Below are 17,627 nucleotides of genomic sequence, written 5' to 3' on the forward strand. Positions count from 1 at the left end.
TCCTCCTGGAGGAGAAAGGGGGAGGGTCTCTCCAGATCTGCCACTTGTGGGGTCCCTGCTCCAAGAGCAGTGTCTGACTATGCCTAGAATAGCTGTTTAAGGTAGCCCTGAGCTGAGAGCCCCCACCTCAGCTCCATCTCTGTAGATGCCTTCCCCGCTTGGATACCTGGCAGCTCTGCCACACTCAGAAAACCCCAGTCTTTCTGTGACCCCACAGGTCTGACACCACACTGTCCCCATAAGGGCTCCAGCCCCACTAGCCTCTGGCACGATGTCCCTCAGGGGGGCAGACTTCTAAAAGTTCTGTTTTTGTGCTCTGCTGCCTGCTGAGAGCTCCCTCCCCCGCCGCCGTTTATCTTCCCGTCCCATCGGATTCACTGCTCTGCACGTCCTACCTTCCAGAAAGTGGCCAATGTTCTGTTCCCAGAATTGCTCCTCTTCTCTCTTCTGTCGAGTTTGTAGGTGTTTGATAACTATCTAGCTGAACTCCTGGGGCCTAATGCTATTTCAGTTTCCTACTCCTCCACCATCTTGCTTCCTCTCTCTCTTTTGCTTCCTCTCTTATATTTGTTTTTTTTAAATTTCATTTTCTTTTATTTAAATTTTATTTATTTATTTGACAGAGAGTGATCACAGGTAGGCAGAGAGGCAGGCAGAGAGAGCCTGCTTCCCCCCACTGAGCAGAGAGTCCAATGTGGGGCTCAATCACTGGACCCTGAGACCATAACCTGAGCCAAAGGGAGAGGTATAACCCACTGAGCCACCCAGGCGCCGCTGAGTTTAATTTTCTTATATTTAAATTCAATTAATAAATATATAGTGTGTTCTTAGTTTCAGAAGTAGAGTTCACTGATGAATCAGTTGCATGTAACACCCCATGCTCTTTACATCCTATGGCCCCTTAATGCCCATCACCCAGGTACCCCTGCCTCCATCCATCTCCCCTCCAGCAACCCTCAGTTCGTTTCCTGTAGTTAAGAGCCTCTTGTGGTTTGTATCGCTCTCTAATTTCATCTTATTTTATCTTTTCCTCCTTTCCCCATGATCCTGTTTTGTTAAATTCCACAAATGAGTGAAAATCATATGGAAATTCATTTTCTGATTGATTTATTTTGCTTAGCATAATACCGTTTACTTTCCTCCAGATTGTTGCAAATGGTAAGATTTCAATTTTTGATGGTGAGTTAATATTCGTGTGTGTGTGTGTGTGTGTGTGTGTGTACACATATATTGTAGTTTTGCCCTCCGGATGGTGCTCTCAAAAGCACTTTGATGACTGGGATTCCATTCCTTAGGAGTGTTTCAGGGACAGCCTGTGTCCAGAAGGAATCACAGCAAAGGCCAGGCCAGTTTCAAAGAGAACAGTTCAGTCCCAACAAACCAGAGACTGAAGGCTAGTGCGGCTGCATCAGGCAGAGTCCCAAAGGGAAGAGTTCAGTTGCAAGGGTGAATAGGACCAGAGCCTACACCATTCCAGCTGGCACAGATCCCACTAGAAATGTCTGCCTTTCAAAGAACTGAGATTGGGGCCTAGTCCAGTTCCATTAGGGGCAGTCGCATTCCAAGTAGGAATTAGACCACTGGCATAGTTCCTTCAGGAAGAGTCTGAATCACACCTGAAGGCCAAATGAGGACACTCAGAGATGATTTAATTTAAAAAAAAAAGGGGGGGGCCTTTAATAGATCCCAAGTAAAGCCTGCAGAGCTTAGACACAGGCTGTGGAGCTTGAAATCTAGAATACTTGCCTTCAAAATCCCAAGTAGGGGTGGGGGTGCCCCTAGTGCCTTGGTGAATGAAGCATCTGACTCTTAATTTTAGCTCAGATTTTGATCTGAGGGTCCTGGGATTGAGCCCTGTATCAGGCCCCCACCCACTGGGAGCCCCAATGCTTGTGCTCCCCCAGCTTGTGCTCTATTTCTGTCTCTCTCTAAAATAAGAAAATAAACAAATCTGTTTTAAAAAATTTATTGGGACACCTGGGAGGCTCAGTAAGTTAAGCAGCTGCCTTCTACTCGGGTCATGATCCCAGGGTCGTGGGATTGCATCCCGCATCGGGCTCCTTGCTCAGCGGGGAGCCTGCTTCTCCCTCTGCCTGCTCTGCCTGCTCCTCTGTTGCTTGTGCTCTCTCTCTCTCCCTCTCTGAGAAATAAATAAAATATTTAAAAAATAAAAAAGGAAATTATCAAGATGGGTTCCAAATATGGAGAAGATTATACTAAACAAAGTTTTTAAATCTCAGAAGAAAAGACATGATGGTATTTTTTAGTTTGTTAAAAATGATGCTAATGTCCATTGATTCATACATTTCCAATTTCTTCACTTTTCTGTTTTGCTTATTTTCTGATTCACATAATATATTCATATATCCTCCTAAGTCTTAATACTGTCAAGGCTCCTTTCTGTGGCTTGTTGTAAGAAAGAGGATAGGTCCTCTAAGGAGAATGCAGCTTTCTATAACATCAGCATTTGTTGTTGTAGGTTATTACTAACTTTCCCCACACAGGTGAAAATTTCTTCCCACATTGACTAGTCATATAAAAAAGGAATCTGTATCAATATGATTTCTTTTCATCAGAGTGTATTTCAGTTTATTGGTATGTGTGTAGTTACTATAGGTATATTTTAGACACAAGACTATCTCCTCAGTTCACTGATTTTGAGAAGAGGTACTTCCTAGTTGTACAGTTTAAAGGTATGCACAATTGAATTCATACATAGAGAACTTTGCATGTGGAATTAAGGTAATTTGCTGAAGAAGGTGCAAGGGGGCATAATCACTTGGGGGGAGGAGAAATAGCGGCATAATCCGCACAGACCTACTATAGTTACTCAAATATAAATCTGGATAGGAGCAATTTTATGACAATACTGCCATTTTTCCAATTGATTCATGACTTCAGAAACTTGATATATCATATTGTCATTCCAAGGTAGCAAAATCAACAAATCTGTTGTCGTGACCGTATTCTTTTTGAAATATTTTAATTCATGTCTAAGTACCAAAGTGTTATATTAGTGTCAGGTGTGGGATATAATGATTCATTCGTCGTATACACGAGTCTTGAGCCCATCACCATCGGTTTCCTAATCCCCTTCACCTTTGTCACCCATTCCCCTTCCCACCTCTCCTCTGTCAACCCTCAGCTGGTTCTCTGTATTGAAGAGTCTGTTTTGATTCATCTTTTTTCTTTATTAAATTCCACATATGAGTGAAATCATATGTTATGTCTTTCTTGGAGTGACTTCTTTCAGTTAGCCTTATATCTTCTAGATCTATCCATGTTGCCAATGGCAAGATCGCATACATTTTTTATGGCTGAGTATTTATCCATTGATATATAGATAGATACTTGGGTTGCTTCCATATCTTGGCTGTGGTAATAATGCTTCATTTAAGGTAGGGGTATATTTCTCTTCTCAAATGAGCATTTTCAGTGATCTGGGGTAGATTACTGGATCCTGTGGTATTTGTAAATTTTGTGAGGATCCCACATCGTGTTTTCTGCAGTGGCTGCACCAGTTTGGACTCAACAGTGCATGAGGGTACCTTGTGCTCCAGTCTTTGACACTTGTTATTTCTTATGGTTTTTCTTCTTTCTGTTACAACATGGGTGAGATGCTATCTCATTGTTACTTTGCTTTTAATTTCCCCCATGATTAGTGATAGTAATCACCTTTTCATCCCCATGATTAGTGATAGTAATCACCTTTTCAATGTGTCTGTTGCCCATCTTTATTTCTTTGTAGAGAAATGTCTCTTCATGTCCTCTATTTTTCAATTGGATCATTTGGGTTAGTTTGTTTGTTTTTGGTGTGGCATTGTTAAGTTCTTTATATATTTTGGATATTAACTTATCAGACACATCATTTGCAAACATCTTCTCACATTCTGCATGTTGTCTTTGTTTTTTGTTGGTAGTTTTCTAGCATAAGTTTATATTTCATTGTAATCCCAGTGTATTAATTTTGCTTTTGTGTCCCTTGCCAGAGGAGGCCTTCCTAGAAAACTGTTTCCATGGCTGATGTTAAAGAAATGACAGCCTGTATTCTTTCAGGAATTTTATGGCTTCAGGTCTCACATGTAAGTCTTTAGTCCATTTTGAATCTTTCTTGTGCCTGGTGTAAGGAAGTAGTGCGATTTCATTGTTTGTGGGTGGCTGTCCAGTTTTCCCACATTATTTGTTGAAGAGACAGATCTTTACCCCATTGTGCATTTTTTTTAAGATTTTATTTATTTATTTGACAGAGATCACAAGCAGGCAGAGAGAGAGGAGGAAGTAGGCTCCCCGCTGAGCCAATAGCCCAATGTGGGACTGGATCCCAGACTCCTGGGATCATGAACTGAGCCAAAGGCAGAGGCTTTAACCCACTGAGCCACCCAGGCACCCATGCATTTCTGATCTCCTTTTTCATGGATGAATTCACCATACAAGAATGGGATTATTTCTGGACTGTTTTATTCATTGATCTGTGTGTTCATATTTGTGCCAGACCATATTGTTTTGATTACTACAGTGCTCTAATATATCTTGAAATCTGGAATTTTGTTACCTTCAGTTTTGTTCTTCTTTTTCAAGATTGCTTTGGCCACTCAGGATCTTTTCTGTTCCATAGAAATTTTAGGATTCTTTGTTCTGATTTAGTGAAAACTGGTATTGATATTTTGATAGGGATTGCATTAAAACAGTTAGTTCTTTTAGGTAGTATGGACATTTTAATATTGGTTCTCCCAGCTGATGAACATGGAATTTGCTCATGAATTTGTTTCTCTCATCTTCAATTTCTTTCACCAGTGTTGGATGGCTTTCAGAGTACAGGTGTTTCACCTCCTTGGTTAGGTTTATTGCTAGGTGTTTTAAACTTTTTGGGGTAATTATAAACAGAATTTTTTTTCTTAATTATCTTTCTACAATTTCATTAGGAGTGTATACAAATGCAACAGATCTCTGTATACAATTTTGTATCGTGAAACTTTACTGAATTCATTAATCACCCTAGTACTTACTTGGTAGAGTCTTAAGTGTTTTGATGATTTTGGCTGTTTTTTCATGAAGTATATTTTTTAAAGATTTTTATTTATTTGACAGATCAAAAGTAGGCAGAGAAGCAGGCAGAGAGAGAGAGAGAGGAGGAGGCAGACTCCCTGCTGAGCAGAGAGCCTGATTTGAGGCTCGATCCTAGGACCCTGGGATCATGACTTGAGCTGAAGGCAGAGGCTTTAACCACTGAGCCACCCAGGCACCCTCACGAAGTATATTTTTAATTAAAAATATACTTTCCATCAAGTTCTACTTTGTTTCTCCCTCTTCTCAGTAAAGATTCAAGTATTTGAAGGCAAGATTTCAGTGTTCTGTTTTCCTGATAATCTTTTCTTAATACAGCTGTTTGATGTGGTTTCTAATCCAGCAAGAATTAAATGCATTGGCTTATTTCGTCTCATTAGCCCCTTAACTCTTCCCAGTTGCTTTTTCTGGTTTGTAGCCCTGGTGACAACACAGGTTGAGTTGCTACCAATTGAGACAGGTGACCAGGTGGAGGAACAGACTGTACAATTAGGGAAAATCAGATGAATTTACCTCTGGTTTGAAATGTTTAAGAAGCCAGTGATGATGTGATGTGAGTATCAAGTCTGGCAGGAGTACGTTGGCATGGCCTGGCTGGTGGGGGAAAGGTACAGGCTCACCCTCTGAGCCTGTCAGGAAGCTTGAGGCTTAGAGAAGAAGCCAAATATTGCCAGGCAAAGTGTGTGTCACAAGGGTGGTTTTAAAAGCAAGTATTCTGCATCTTGAGGGGAGAGAGACTAAAGCCAGTAGGGAGTAAGTGGAAGTGGACAGGATGAAAATGGGGGTAATGAACACTTTATGGGCTTCGAGGACTATGATGATGGAGGAGCTGGTACATAGTATGTCCTCAAATGCTGATGTTGAAATGATGAATACAGCATTGGTGGTATATAGTAAAGGGGACCTCTGGACAGTAGAGCTCTCCCACTGCACAGATTAAGGATCAGTTTGCCATTTGGAGTGGAATAATAGAATTAAATGCATGTGAGAAGATTCTGGAGTCCTGGGCCCTATTCTGGGTATTTTACATGTGCTATCCACTTATAAGTTGAATATTTCCTGGGTGGTGGTTACCAGTAATGCAGGTGGTGACATTTGCATTTTGGCCCTTCAACATCTTGTGACTTAGGCAGATGAGGAATTAGCCAGGGCTTCTGGCCACTATGTGGTAAAGCAGAGATTGTTCCCCAAGTGTGTTTGATTCCAAGACCATGTCCACCTGAGTGTCCCACTCTGGTTCTCATGGAGGGGACTCCGGTGGACAGCAGAAAGACACTGGAGGTCTCTGAGTACCAAAGAGGTGACATTTAGAATAATTAATTTGTCAGTATTTTTCAAGGTGTTTAGGAGGGTGGAGGTGGGGGGAAAACTGGAAGAACTTATGTTATTTTTGGGTTTTGACCTTCGTTTTTAAATTAATTGCATTGATTTATTTGATAATGGAGGACAGAATATAAGGAAATAGAATACTTGATTTTTTTCCATTTCTCCACTGGTGGTGACAGCAATTTGAACTCTTCATATTTTCTATGAATAGTGTTGCTTAGTGATAGGATATTAGGCTAAGAGCTTTTACTGTGTTTTCCCCAAAAGATTGATCTCAATGAAATGTTCTTATTTTCACATTTGTTTCCAACATTTAACGCTGCTAATTAAAACATGCTTTCTTCAGGGACCATAGTAATGCTCAAGTGTTATATGCACTCAAGGTGCCAGATCACACACCTTTGCTGTTGAGGCAGTGGGCAATTTGATTTTATTGGTTTGGGTAAGAAACTTAGAGATTGCCTTTTTTGTCTTTTTGGTTAATTTAGATCAAATTTCTGAGACAATTAAGAATTTCATCAAGGTAAATGCAGAATTTGCTAAAAAATATCCAATTTTGAACAGAAGGTAAAATCACCCCCCCCCCCCCGCTTTATTTTCATGGTTTCACCTAGAATGGGGTCCACTTCCGGTTCACTGGTTTTGCCATCTCCTCTTTGATCTCGGTGTTCCCGTTCATTCCCTTCTGTACCAGGCTGAATTCAAAGCATCACAGTACTGCTTCCTTTATTTCAATGACTTAGTATGGGAGGTAGGTTTTGCTGTCACCATAATTAATTTTTTGAATTCTGAATCCTTCATTACATATTTGTGTAGATCAGTGAAGCAAAGAAAGGTGTTGAAGAAACTGTGTGGCCAAATAAGCTTCCCTCTTATGAAGCCCATAGATTAAGGTAAAAAAAAGTCCTGCCTTTGTCCTGCATTACACTCTAAAGTCTGAGATAAAAGTCATGAGTATGTAGTCCTAATGTCTGTTTCATTCTGTTGAAGAATGACATGGAGACACTGTAGAGCACTAATGAAATCCTTAATGACGTCATTCCAAGTGCGCATGCTCAGTTGCAGTCTGGGAGAGATCGGAATGTCATAGCATCATGACTGCCATGTGTCTGCTGTTGTGTGTTAGACTCCACATACTGGGTAGGGAATATCTGAAGAAAAACTGAGGTGTATTATGATGGTATCTTGCTGAAGACCAGATGGAAGTTTACAGTTGGCCGGCGATTGGGTGTGCCAGTAGTCCCAAGTCCTGTGAACTCACTTTTCCTTTCTGGAACCCCCTTCCCTTCCCTCCTTCCTTCCTCCCCACCTCCCAGCTGAAGTCCTTTTCCAGGAGACAATATCCTGACAGTGGGGCAATTCAGATCATTGTTTTTGTTGTTCAGTGTGGCTTGTGTTCTTCTCGACTAGTACGCAGCAGGAGTTCCCTCGGGAACTATAGGAGATGCCCTGCAGCTAACGTCGGCGCCCTGTTAATGATATCATGTCCGGGAAAGATGTCTCTATGGCAGTGGCCTGGCCCCAGGCTTGAACTGAAAATTCAGGGCTCTCAAGAGAAACTAGACACATCAGGGAGCCCTGCTTCATCCTTAGGTGTTTTGTAGTGATGAGTTGGTCAGGCCTGGTTTTTTTCTTTTTTAAGATTTTATTTATTTATTTGACAGACAGAGATTACAAGTAGGCAGAGAGGCAGGCAGAGAGAGAGAGGGAGAAGCAGGCTCCCTGCTGAGCAGAGAGCCCAATGCAGGGCTCGATCCCAGGGCTCTGGGGTCATGACCTGAGCCGAAGGCAGAGGCTTTATTTAACTCACTGAGCCACCCAGGCCCGGTTTTCTACTGTAATGTAATGGTCTTATGCCATCTCAATCACCAGAGCCTGGATGGACACATAGTGCATCTTGTATGTGCTTTTTATATTTATTTGATGTATTGATGAGTAGGAATAGAGACCTGTGAAGAGAAAAGGCCTTCAGAGTTGCTGAAGACTTGCCTGCAGGCTGAAGTTTGACTGTTTTTAGTCGCTTGCGGGGGGGGGGGGGGGGCATCAATTCATCCCTGTGATTGGGTTTGTGGCTGTTGCATTTATAGGGAAGGTGAATGGGAACAGCTGAGTCCTGCCTTCAGATAACTGGGAAGAAGAAAGAATTTCATATGGGTTACCAGGTAATAAATACTTCCTTCCCCTCTTAGGAATCTGGGACTGAAAGAATGAGTAAGCAGAAGTAGGGGAAGCAGCTCTCCGGGGCAGGGGACAAACTGAAATTGGCTGCAGAAGACAGAGGGAACTACTCGCAAGTTCAGCTCCTAACACCAGTGGCTTACACAGACCTTGCTGGATTGTTTTGTAACTGTGCAATGTTCAGACCCAGCTCACACACACTTATACACCATTGTTTAGAAGACACATGTTTTATATACATATTTTCTAGATGGTCAGTTGAAATTTTTTTTTTAAAAGATTTTATTTATTTATTTGACAGAGAGAGACAGAGTACAAGTAAGCAGGCTCCCCACTGAGCAAAAAGCCCAATGTGGGGCTCGATCCCAGGACCCTGAGACCATGACCTGAGCTGAAGGCAGAGGCTCAACCCACTGAACCACCCAGGTGCCCCTGAAAATATTTTTTAAGAAATTTGTTACTGAAGATTTCCTGATCCCCAGACTGGTCAGACATTGTGGAAATGTGGTTCCCAGACATGCTTCACTTATAGCCCTGCAAAAACAGTTAAGGATATAAGGAAAAGGAGAATCAGATATTATGATGAAAGATACTCCTTGCAGCATGAATCAGGGAGCTGTCAGGCCTGGTAAGGCCATCTTCTCAGCTCAGACCCCCACAGGCATTACACCGTGACTACAGACTGATGTAGCAATAGCTACGAGCCCAGAGTATTTTGATAATCATATGAAATATGTCCTCTATGACTGCAAAATGTATATGAGAGTTCACTTCTCCTGGCAGGAACGTGGGCAGATGAAAGCCCTACTGCACATTGTGCTCCACCTGACGGAAGCAGCTGTCGCTCCCAGGAACAGAACGCAAGAGAGGCAGGAACAGCCACAGCAGCCAGAGCTCCCCTCAGACAGCACCTTCTGAGAGCGGGAGCCTGCCTTCTGCCCGGTGCTTCCTGAATCCTTCCGCACCTAATGCAGACGATCCACGGCTCACGGAGTCTCCGAGCATGGGTTCTTGACTGATGTGCCGGCTCCTTGAGACCGCTCTTCAGGAAGGTGGCCCAGGACAACTGGGTAAGAATGTTTTTCTCTCCTTGTCTTGTGCGCACTGTGCCACAGCTGAACATGGGTGTGTTTCTCTCCCACATCTCGGCTCCTGATCTGGAGGGGGTGGTGGCGGGCCGCGCAGAGCAAGGAGGTTGCCTGCTTGAAACACAACTATAGGATTTTAACATACTTCTTCTAAGGGCGGTGTGAGGGTTTTTGTTTGTTTGTTTTGTTTTGTTTTGTTTATAAACATAGAATATATTTTTATCCCCAGGGGCGGTGTGAGATTTTTAAGGTGAAGCTGTTTGTTCAGTAGAGGCCTAGGTGTGGTAATTCTTAGTGAAACTGATTCATCTACATCTTCCGAGACTGGAAGAAACCCAAAGACAGAGGCCACCAGAGGCGTCCAGGAGGGCCTGACAAGGCGATCCCTCGGTGGGGAGGTAAGGAGCACATGGTGAAGTTTCTGCTGCAACATCCACAAGACCAGCGGCTTCTTCCACTGGGTCATCGCCATCTCCTGGACACAATTAGAAGAGGTTACTAGAGGGAATGGGTTGTCTCACAGAGGTGACAGGACCCTTCCCTCAGATGCCCCCAGATAGCAGGGCTCTTTTGGTCTGTCCCTTGTGAGTGGCGGAGCTCAGGCCCTCTGCTGACTGTGCCCACGACCCCACCGCCACCTCTTTTCTACACTTAACTGGAGAGAGGGCCTGAGAAGAGCAGGAGGCAGGGCCCTTTCCACCCTGACACAGCGCTGAAGGCTGTTTTTCTTGGCAAGTTTTTCCTGGTAAGCTTTCGCGATTTGTCTTTACAGGTAAATATTCCATAGAAAATCTGCTTTAACAAAGCAGACATTTGGAGACCCCAATTTTTCTTTTCCAAAAAGTTTTTGTATTGTGAACTCTAGTACCCCATTAGGGAAGTGAATTCTTGTGTAATTTCACTCCTCTGGTGTTACTTTATTAGGTAGTATCATGAGAAAACTTTACAAGTAATACCACATAGTCTCTTTAAGGTAATTTCTGTTCATGAATACTTACATATTCCTGTCAGACACATAAAGCAGATGACATACAGTAAAACATTTGAATAAGCCACCCACAGCTTGTAAGACAGGACAGATGCTGATACTGAGGCATTCTTAATTTTTAATCTGTCCTGTGATGTTTATTAGGAAACCCTTGTTTCATTGTTGATTTCCAACTATTTGATCTCTGACTTCTCCCACAGCTGGTTATCAAATACTTAACCAAGGCCTTCTAGGGCCTTCCTTCAGACTGAGGGGACAGGTCTCCCCCTAGTCCAGAAGGACCACCTGAGGCAAGTGGGAAATCTTTTGTCTCTTGCCATGGAAGAGGGTGGAAGACCCGGAGCATTTTGTTGGGTTTTTTCCCCACCCCGTCCCTGCAGGTGAGACTCAACTGCCATCCTTCTCTGGCCTCTATCACATGCAGGACCTGGTGCAGCTTCCATGAGAAAGCTCAACTGTCACTAGTATGGACACAAAGACAGTCAAGGTAAATGCTGTGACCATTTACAGTGCTCTCTTCTGGCCTTGTCTATAGTTTGTGTGTTCTGGGATGTATCTACTGTATTACTTACAGAAAGAAATTTCTTACAGGGATATTCTGATGGACTAATGACTAATCAGCTGATTATCACACATAAATTTGGTATCTTTTCATTGTTGGGGGGTGGTATCACTCAGCTAGGACCATAAGGTTTTATGTAGTCACATACTTGTAGGCAGACTTGAATTGAACATTACTTACCACCATCATGTAACCATAGGTGTAATTCAGTCAGTAGTCACAAGATACTGTAGAATTTTAGAGTAGCCTGCATATATGCATGTAACCATACACAACAGATAAATACAGCTTAACCAAATCCCCCTCACCTGTAACCTTAAAAGGTATATAAATATTTAGTGTTGTCCTGCCAAAGCCCCAAAACAGAGCTAAATATATGCAACAGATGTAAGGCTAAACATCTAAAATTCTATGCAATCAACTGCATAATCCCAACCAATCACTTATAACACATTTTAATCTATCTGTAGAAACATATTTTAATCTCTCTATAGAAACTCTAACTCCCCCCATTGAATAATCTTACCATGATAGGCCTAAACAACCAATACTTAAATTTCACAATATAAATTAATATTACAAGACATGACAGATCTTCACAAGTGACACTTGTTAACGTAGCTTAATAAATAAAGCAAGACACTGAAAATGCCTACCTGAGTCATTATGGTCCTGGCCTTGCCATGAATTCTTAAGAAGATTACACACACAAGCCTCCACATCCCAGTGAAAATGCTCTCCAAATCACAAATGATTACACTACTTGTATACACTATACAAGTAGCTTACAAGCCTTCCTCAACAACCCCCACAGGATACAGCAGTGATAAACTAGGCCATAAGTGAAAGTTCAACTAAGCTATGTTAAGACGGGGCTGGTGGATTTTGTGCCAGCCACTGCAGGCTTCTGATTAACCCAGATGAATAGGCTATAGTGTAAAATGTGTTAGATATTTCCATACAAAAGGTAAGACTCAACTAAGCCCTAAGAAACTACAATTACCATGAAAATAAGGAATGAAAGTGACTCTAATAATTCGGACTACACAGTAACGAAAACCCAAACTAGGATCAGATCCCCTACTATGCTTAGCCTTATGCATAAGTAATTCACTCAATAAAATCATTCACCAGAGAATTACTAGCAACAGCTGAAGACCCAATGGACTTGGCAGTACTTTATACCCCTTTAGAGGAGCCCATTTTATAATTGATAAAGCTCTATAAACCTCACCACCCCTTGCTAATTCAGTCTATATACTGCCATCTCCAGCAAACCCTTATAAAGGAAAAGCAGCAAGCACAAACTTTACACAGAAAACAGGTCACGATATAAACCCATGGGATGGGAAGAAATGGGCTACCGTCTCTATGTAAGAACGCAACACCCACGGAAGTTTTCATGAAACTAAAAACCAAGGGAGGATTTAGTAGTAAATTAAGAATAGAGAGCTTAATTGAAGGGGGCCACGAAGCACACACACACACTGCCCATAACCCTCCTTAAGTCACAGAACCTAAATGTCACCTATTAAAAGCACTAAAACACAAGAGGAGACAAGTTATAACAGGTGAGTATACTGGAAACTGTGCTTGGATAAACCGAAGTGTAGCTTAAATAAAGCATCTGGCTTACACCCCAAAGAGTTCCTATAAAGATGACCACTTTGAACCAAAGGTCGCCCAAACAACTATAAATTACCACAACACAGTCAAACATTATTATAAAAATATAAGAGACACAAATTTTAATTGGAGCTATAAGAAAGGACCATAGGGAATGATGAAAGAAAAAGTACTAAAGAGCATAGATTAATCCTTTTACATTTTGCATAATGAATTAGCTAGATTAACTTAAAGAGAGCTTGAGCTAAATCCCCTGAAACCAGCCATACATGTGAAGAATCCACTGGGATGAACTCATCTATGTTGCAAAATAGTGAGATTTGTAGGTAGAGGTGAAAAGCCTAACGAGCCTGGCGATAGCTGGTTACCCAGAATAGAATATTAATTCAACTTTAAATTTATGGAAAAAACCTAAAAACTCTAAAATGTAATCTAAAAAGGTAAAACTTTTTATTTTTTTGGTGACTAACATAAAAAAGAAAGGAAAAAAGGATACAACCATCATAGGCTTAAAAGCAGTTATCAATTAGGAATTCAAACTAAATAAAATATCAAAAATGTTTAACTTCTAATATAACACAATCTGTTAATAGAAGCAATAACACTAACATGAGTAATGAGAATTATTTCTCCTTGCATAAGCTTATATCAGAGCAGATAACAGGCTAATAAAATACACCTAATCTAAAAATAAATCATTTAAGACTATTAATCTGACACAGGCATGCAATTAAGGAAAGGTTAAAAGAACTCGGCAAACACAAACCCTGCCTGTTTACCAAAACATCACCTCTAGCATTTCCAGTACTGGAGGCACTGCCTGCCCACTGCCACTCACCAAATGGCCGCAGGACCCTGACCTTGCAGAGGAAGCATACTCATTTGTTCTCTAAGTAAGGCATCCAATGAACGGCCACATGAGGAGTGAACTGTCTCTTCCTTCCAATCCTCTTGAGTTCCAATCAGTGCAACTCCCCTTCTCATGAAGAGGTGAGGATAAAAAAAAATAAGCCCAGAAGACCCTTTGGAACTTAAGTAGCCCAGACAATTCCTCAATCTAACTGACCAGGGATAACAAACTTTTATATGGGTTAGCAGTTTAGGTTGGGGTGACCTTGGAGAACAAAATGATATAAACCTAGACTCGCCAGTCAAAATACCTTATTTGTTGATCAAAAAAATTTTGATCAGTGGAACAAGTTACCCTGTGGATGAGAGCACAGTCTCCTTTGGGAGGTCATATTGATGTTCGATCAGGACAGCCTAATGGTGCAGCAGCTGTTAAGGGCTCGTTTGTTCAACAACTGTTGGCCTGTGGGGTCTGAGTTCAGACTGGACTCATGCAGGTCGCTTTCTAGCTACTAAATTATTTCTTCCATTTTGAAATGACAAAGATTCTAGTGCCTTAGACTAATAGATGCTATTACCTTAATCTCACCAGCTGACTTTAAATCCCACCAAAGAGAAGGGCTTGTTGGGGGGGACGGAGCCTGGTAGTTACATAAAACTTAACCCTTTATTCCCAGAGGTTCAATTCAACTCCCTAACATTATGTATATAATCAACATTCTCTCACGAATCATTCCTATCCTTCTCACTGTGGCCTTCTTAACCCTAGTAGACTGAAAAGCGTGAGGGTATATACAACTCTGTGAAGGACCAAATATTGGAGGCCTGTGGGGAGATACCAGGAGAGGCAAAACACAGGGGAGAGGATGGGCAGGGAAAGCATTCAGTCCACCAGGCAGAAAACATTCAGACCTTTACTAAATATAAACTCTAAGGAGCCTGGTTGTTCATGTTTAGGGAGGTCTTCAGATTACAAAATAATTGTCATGTAAGGCAAATAGATTTTGGGATGGTACCATGTGACCTTCCATTTTCCCAAATGCTTTTTGACTCCTATAGTGTATCTGAGGCCTTGGATGAATATTTCAGTGTGTGGCCGCCTCTGCGAGTCTATATGTAATAGAAAATAATTGTCTTCACATCTCACATATAAAGCTCTGATTGCACAGTTCTCATAACTATCTTTTACTTCATTGCACCTAGAACCTGAAATTTAATAGAAAAGGGGGGTGGCCCTTTGCCTGGTCTTTGAAATGAGAATGGCCACTACCTGGGCTGAGGTGATACACTCTTAGTGCATTTTGTGGACTTAAGTGAACATCTTTTGATGTTCTTCTGCATGGAGCAATTTTCATTTAAACAGAACAGTGAATGGTCAGAGCCCATGTATTATGCATATTACTTGCTTTAGGGTAAGGATTAGAGGGAGAAAGGGCGACATGTGAGCCAAGAGGGAAAGGGGAGAAGGTGAGGGAGACAGAGAATCCCAGAGAGGCTCCACACTCAGCACCCGGCCGGCTGGGGGCTCAATCTCAGAACCTCGAGATCATGCCCTGAGCAGGATTCAAGATTCTGCTGCTTCACCGACTGAGCTGCCCAGGGGCCCCTGCAGGTTCTTTATGGACTTAACTCCTATTGCTCTAGTGACCTCAGAATCCATGATGCTCCCTCTTTCACAGATTAAAAAAAAAAAAAGCTGAGGTCCTGAGAAGACCACACTGAGAGTTGGATTTTGGCTGAGAAATCTGGAACACGGGCAAATCTGCAGGACACCGGGACTGAAGTCCCGGGGGAGGTGCCCAGCTGCAGGCAGGGTGGTGACATAGATACAGAGGCCTGGTGACAGGGCTCCAGCTAGGGTGGCTCCTGGTCAGCCCTGACTCCCCCACGAACAGTCTGACTCTGGCTGAGGCCAAGGCAGCCCCTCTGCTGACCTCGGTCCCGTGTTCAGTTTTTCTCACTGGGGGCCATAAACTCTGACCCACGCCATAGAAAAGACAAGCTTCTCCCCCGGAAGTGACTGAGCAACATTCCAACGAACCCTCTACACCTGCCTCCGGCATCTGCCACTGTTTCTCATTCTCACCTCCCTGGCCACACAAGAGCGTTTCCCACAAGTTTCCAGACTGCAGAGGACAAGGGCAGACCCTACCCTAATGATCCATGAAGGGACCACAGCCCTGTGTCAGGCGTTTATACAACTAAAGAACTGACAGCTCAAACCCTACACGCCGCAGATGAAGCGAGAGGTGTTTCATTCCTCCCGGAACAACAACGGCGGATGCTGGACACGCACGACGGGAAGAGACAGACGTCGGCCATTGTGCAGCAGAGACACTTCCTGCCCAACAATGGCACCTGCCCGTGCTCAGTGTGTGCAAAGAGCCAGGCACACGCATGTGTGTCCTGAGGAATTTCCAACGTTACAACGCCCCCAGCCCGGTTTCCCCTTGAATGTCAAGCCCTGAGTACAAACTCTGCCTTTGCTCCACTGACTCACTAAGAAAGCAGAAGACAATTCTGGTTTGTTTATATGTCAACTTGTATGGTTAATATCATCTTACCTGTGGTGTAGGTGCAGGGCCACGATCCGGAGACCCCTGGGTGGGTGGAGCGGTACGTGCCCAAGGGCCTCACGATGGTCATGAAGGGAGATCCATGGAGCTCGGTGTCCGCAGTGCACTGGGTGTAGGAGATCTTCTCACATCCATAGATTCTGAGGAACAGAAGTCAAAGGTGTTGCTACGGCAGACGGAAGGAGAACACGCACCAACCTGAACCCCAGAGAAGCAGGTGTCAGCACCCAGCCCCTCGCTCACCCTGAACATCTGGGAGAGCAGAAGACCAGCGCCGCAAAACTTGCCCCCGACTTGGTGCCACCACACAGCTGGGGAACAGGGAAGGAAAAAACATAGTGTCGTGACACATCACCACCCATCTCTGAGAAGGCGGGATGTCAAGTCATCTTCTACCAGTTGACCAGACGCCACAAGAAAGGACCCATAAACAGAGTATTCCAGACACGCAGGTATCTGTGTTCGGGAGCATTCTGCCCCCTTCGTCCAGCATGGCTCAAGTGGCTTGTCATGTCTACTCATTGAGAACAAACACCACGAGAAGTGCTAGGAAGCCGAGTGCCCACACGTGGAATCGCAGCCCCTCATGAGTCAAAATTCTGCCCACCAGCCCCTGCCGCACTGTCTGCTTCCTTCCCTGGCAAGGGGGTCTTCTAGTCTCCACAAGGCTGTCCACAGCCAAAGACACAACTGAGGAGAGGGGAATTACTGGATCCCGCAGCGGACCTGGAAGAGTGATTTCTGAGAGAAGCACGACCCCTACGAGTGAGCGAGACCAGCTCTGTGGATCTGCGTCCGGCTTTCAGACCCTCCTCAACTCAGGCACAGAGCAAATGCGTAGTCCTCGGTGCTGAGAACCACGGAGGGGCCGATTCACCAACCCCAAATGCAAACCAGTGTGTCTGGAGAGCACATGCGACGCTCCCAGGATGGGTCGGGAGAGACACGATGAGCTGGCACAGCCACCAGACCCCATCTGAACCCGCTCACGGGAGCACAACTGAAACACGTGTGCGGGGTGGGCCCTGAGGGGAGTCACCGGGATTCCCTCTGCAGCGCTGCTGCTCCAGGGGGCGTTTCTGAGACACACCTGCCCCTGGCAGCGTGCCCCATCATCTCACCCAGGCGCCAACTGGAGGGATTCCAGCTCACGTCTTTGTCCGCACAATTGGAAAGCACAGGAGGTCACAACTCACCTTCTCCACCAACACCTAAGGCTGCCCAAAGCATCTGGCACAAAGTGCAAGGCACAGCATGGTTTTTCCCATATTCTGTCTGTGAGGATTACCACAGGCATCCCCCCAGGTTCATCTCCTGACCCCAAAACCAACAATGCTCCTGCTCCCGTGGGAAAACAAACTTTTAAGGAG

The 17,627-nt window shown here is 43.7% G+C and overlaps 1 protein-coding gene and 1 long non-coding RNA gene across 4 annotated transcripts in view; one reads left to right on the forward strand and one right to left on the reverse strand.

Annotated features, from left to right (window-relative positions):
• LOC309855032 overlaps positions 1 to 17,627 on the forward strand; it is a 40,489-nt gene that overhangs the window by 18,901 nt on the left and 3,961 nt on the right. The window contains exons 3-5 of the long non-coding RNA XR_014306573.1: positions 8,478 to 8,552; positions 9,352 to 10,054; positions 11,069 to 11,131. This is a non-coding gene — a long non-coding RNA (uncharacterized lncRNA). The remainder of the gene's footprint in view (positions 1 to 8,477; positions 8,553 to 9,351; positions 10,055 to 11,068; positions 11,132 to 17,627) is intronic.
• The window catches only part of LOC309855024 (uncharacterized protein), a 74,634-nt gene continuing 65,833 nt past the window's right edge, over positions 8,827 to 17,627 (reverse strand). For 2 of the 3 annotated variants that reach the window (XM_082714835.1, XM_082714834.1), the window contains 3 exons: positions 16,501 to 16,568; positions 16,246 to 16,397; positions 8,827 to 10,131 (listed from right to left, as the gene is read on the reverse strand). In XM_082714835.1, the coding sequence (XP_082570961.1) occupies positions 9,962 to 10,131; positions 16,246 to 16,397; positions 16,501 to 16,568 (390 nt within the window). In that variant the 3' untranslated portion in view covers positions 8,827 to 9,961. Of the gene's footprint in view, positions 10,132 to 16,245; positions 16,398 to 16,500; positions 16,569 to 17,627 lie in introns of those variants that run through there. The other variant, XM_082714837.1, reaches the window with a different exon arrangement.

Source organism: Mustela nivalis (genome assembly GCF_964662115.1).
Source record: "Mustela nivalis genome assembly, chromosome: 19".
Taxonomy (NCBI): domain Eukaryota; kingdom Metazoa; phylum Chordata; class Mammalia; order Carnivora; family Mustelidae; genus Mustela; species Mustela nivalis.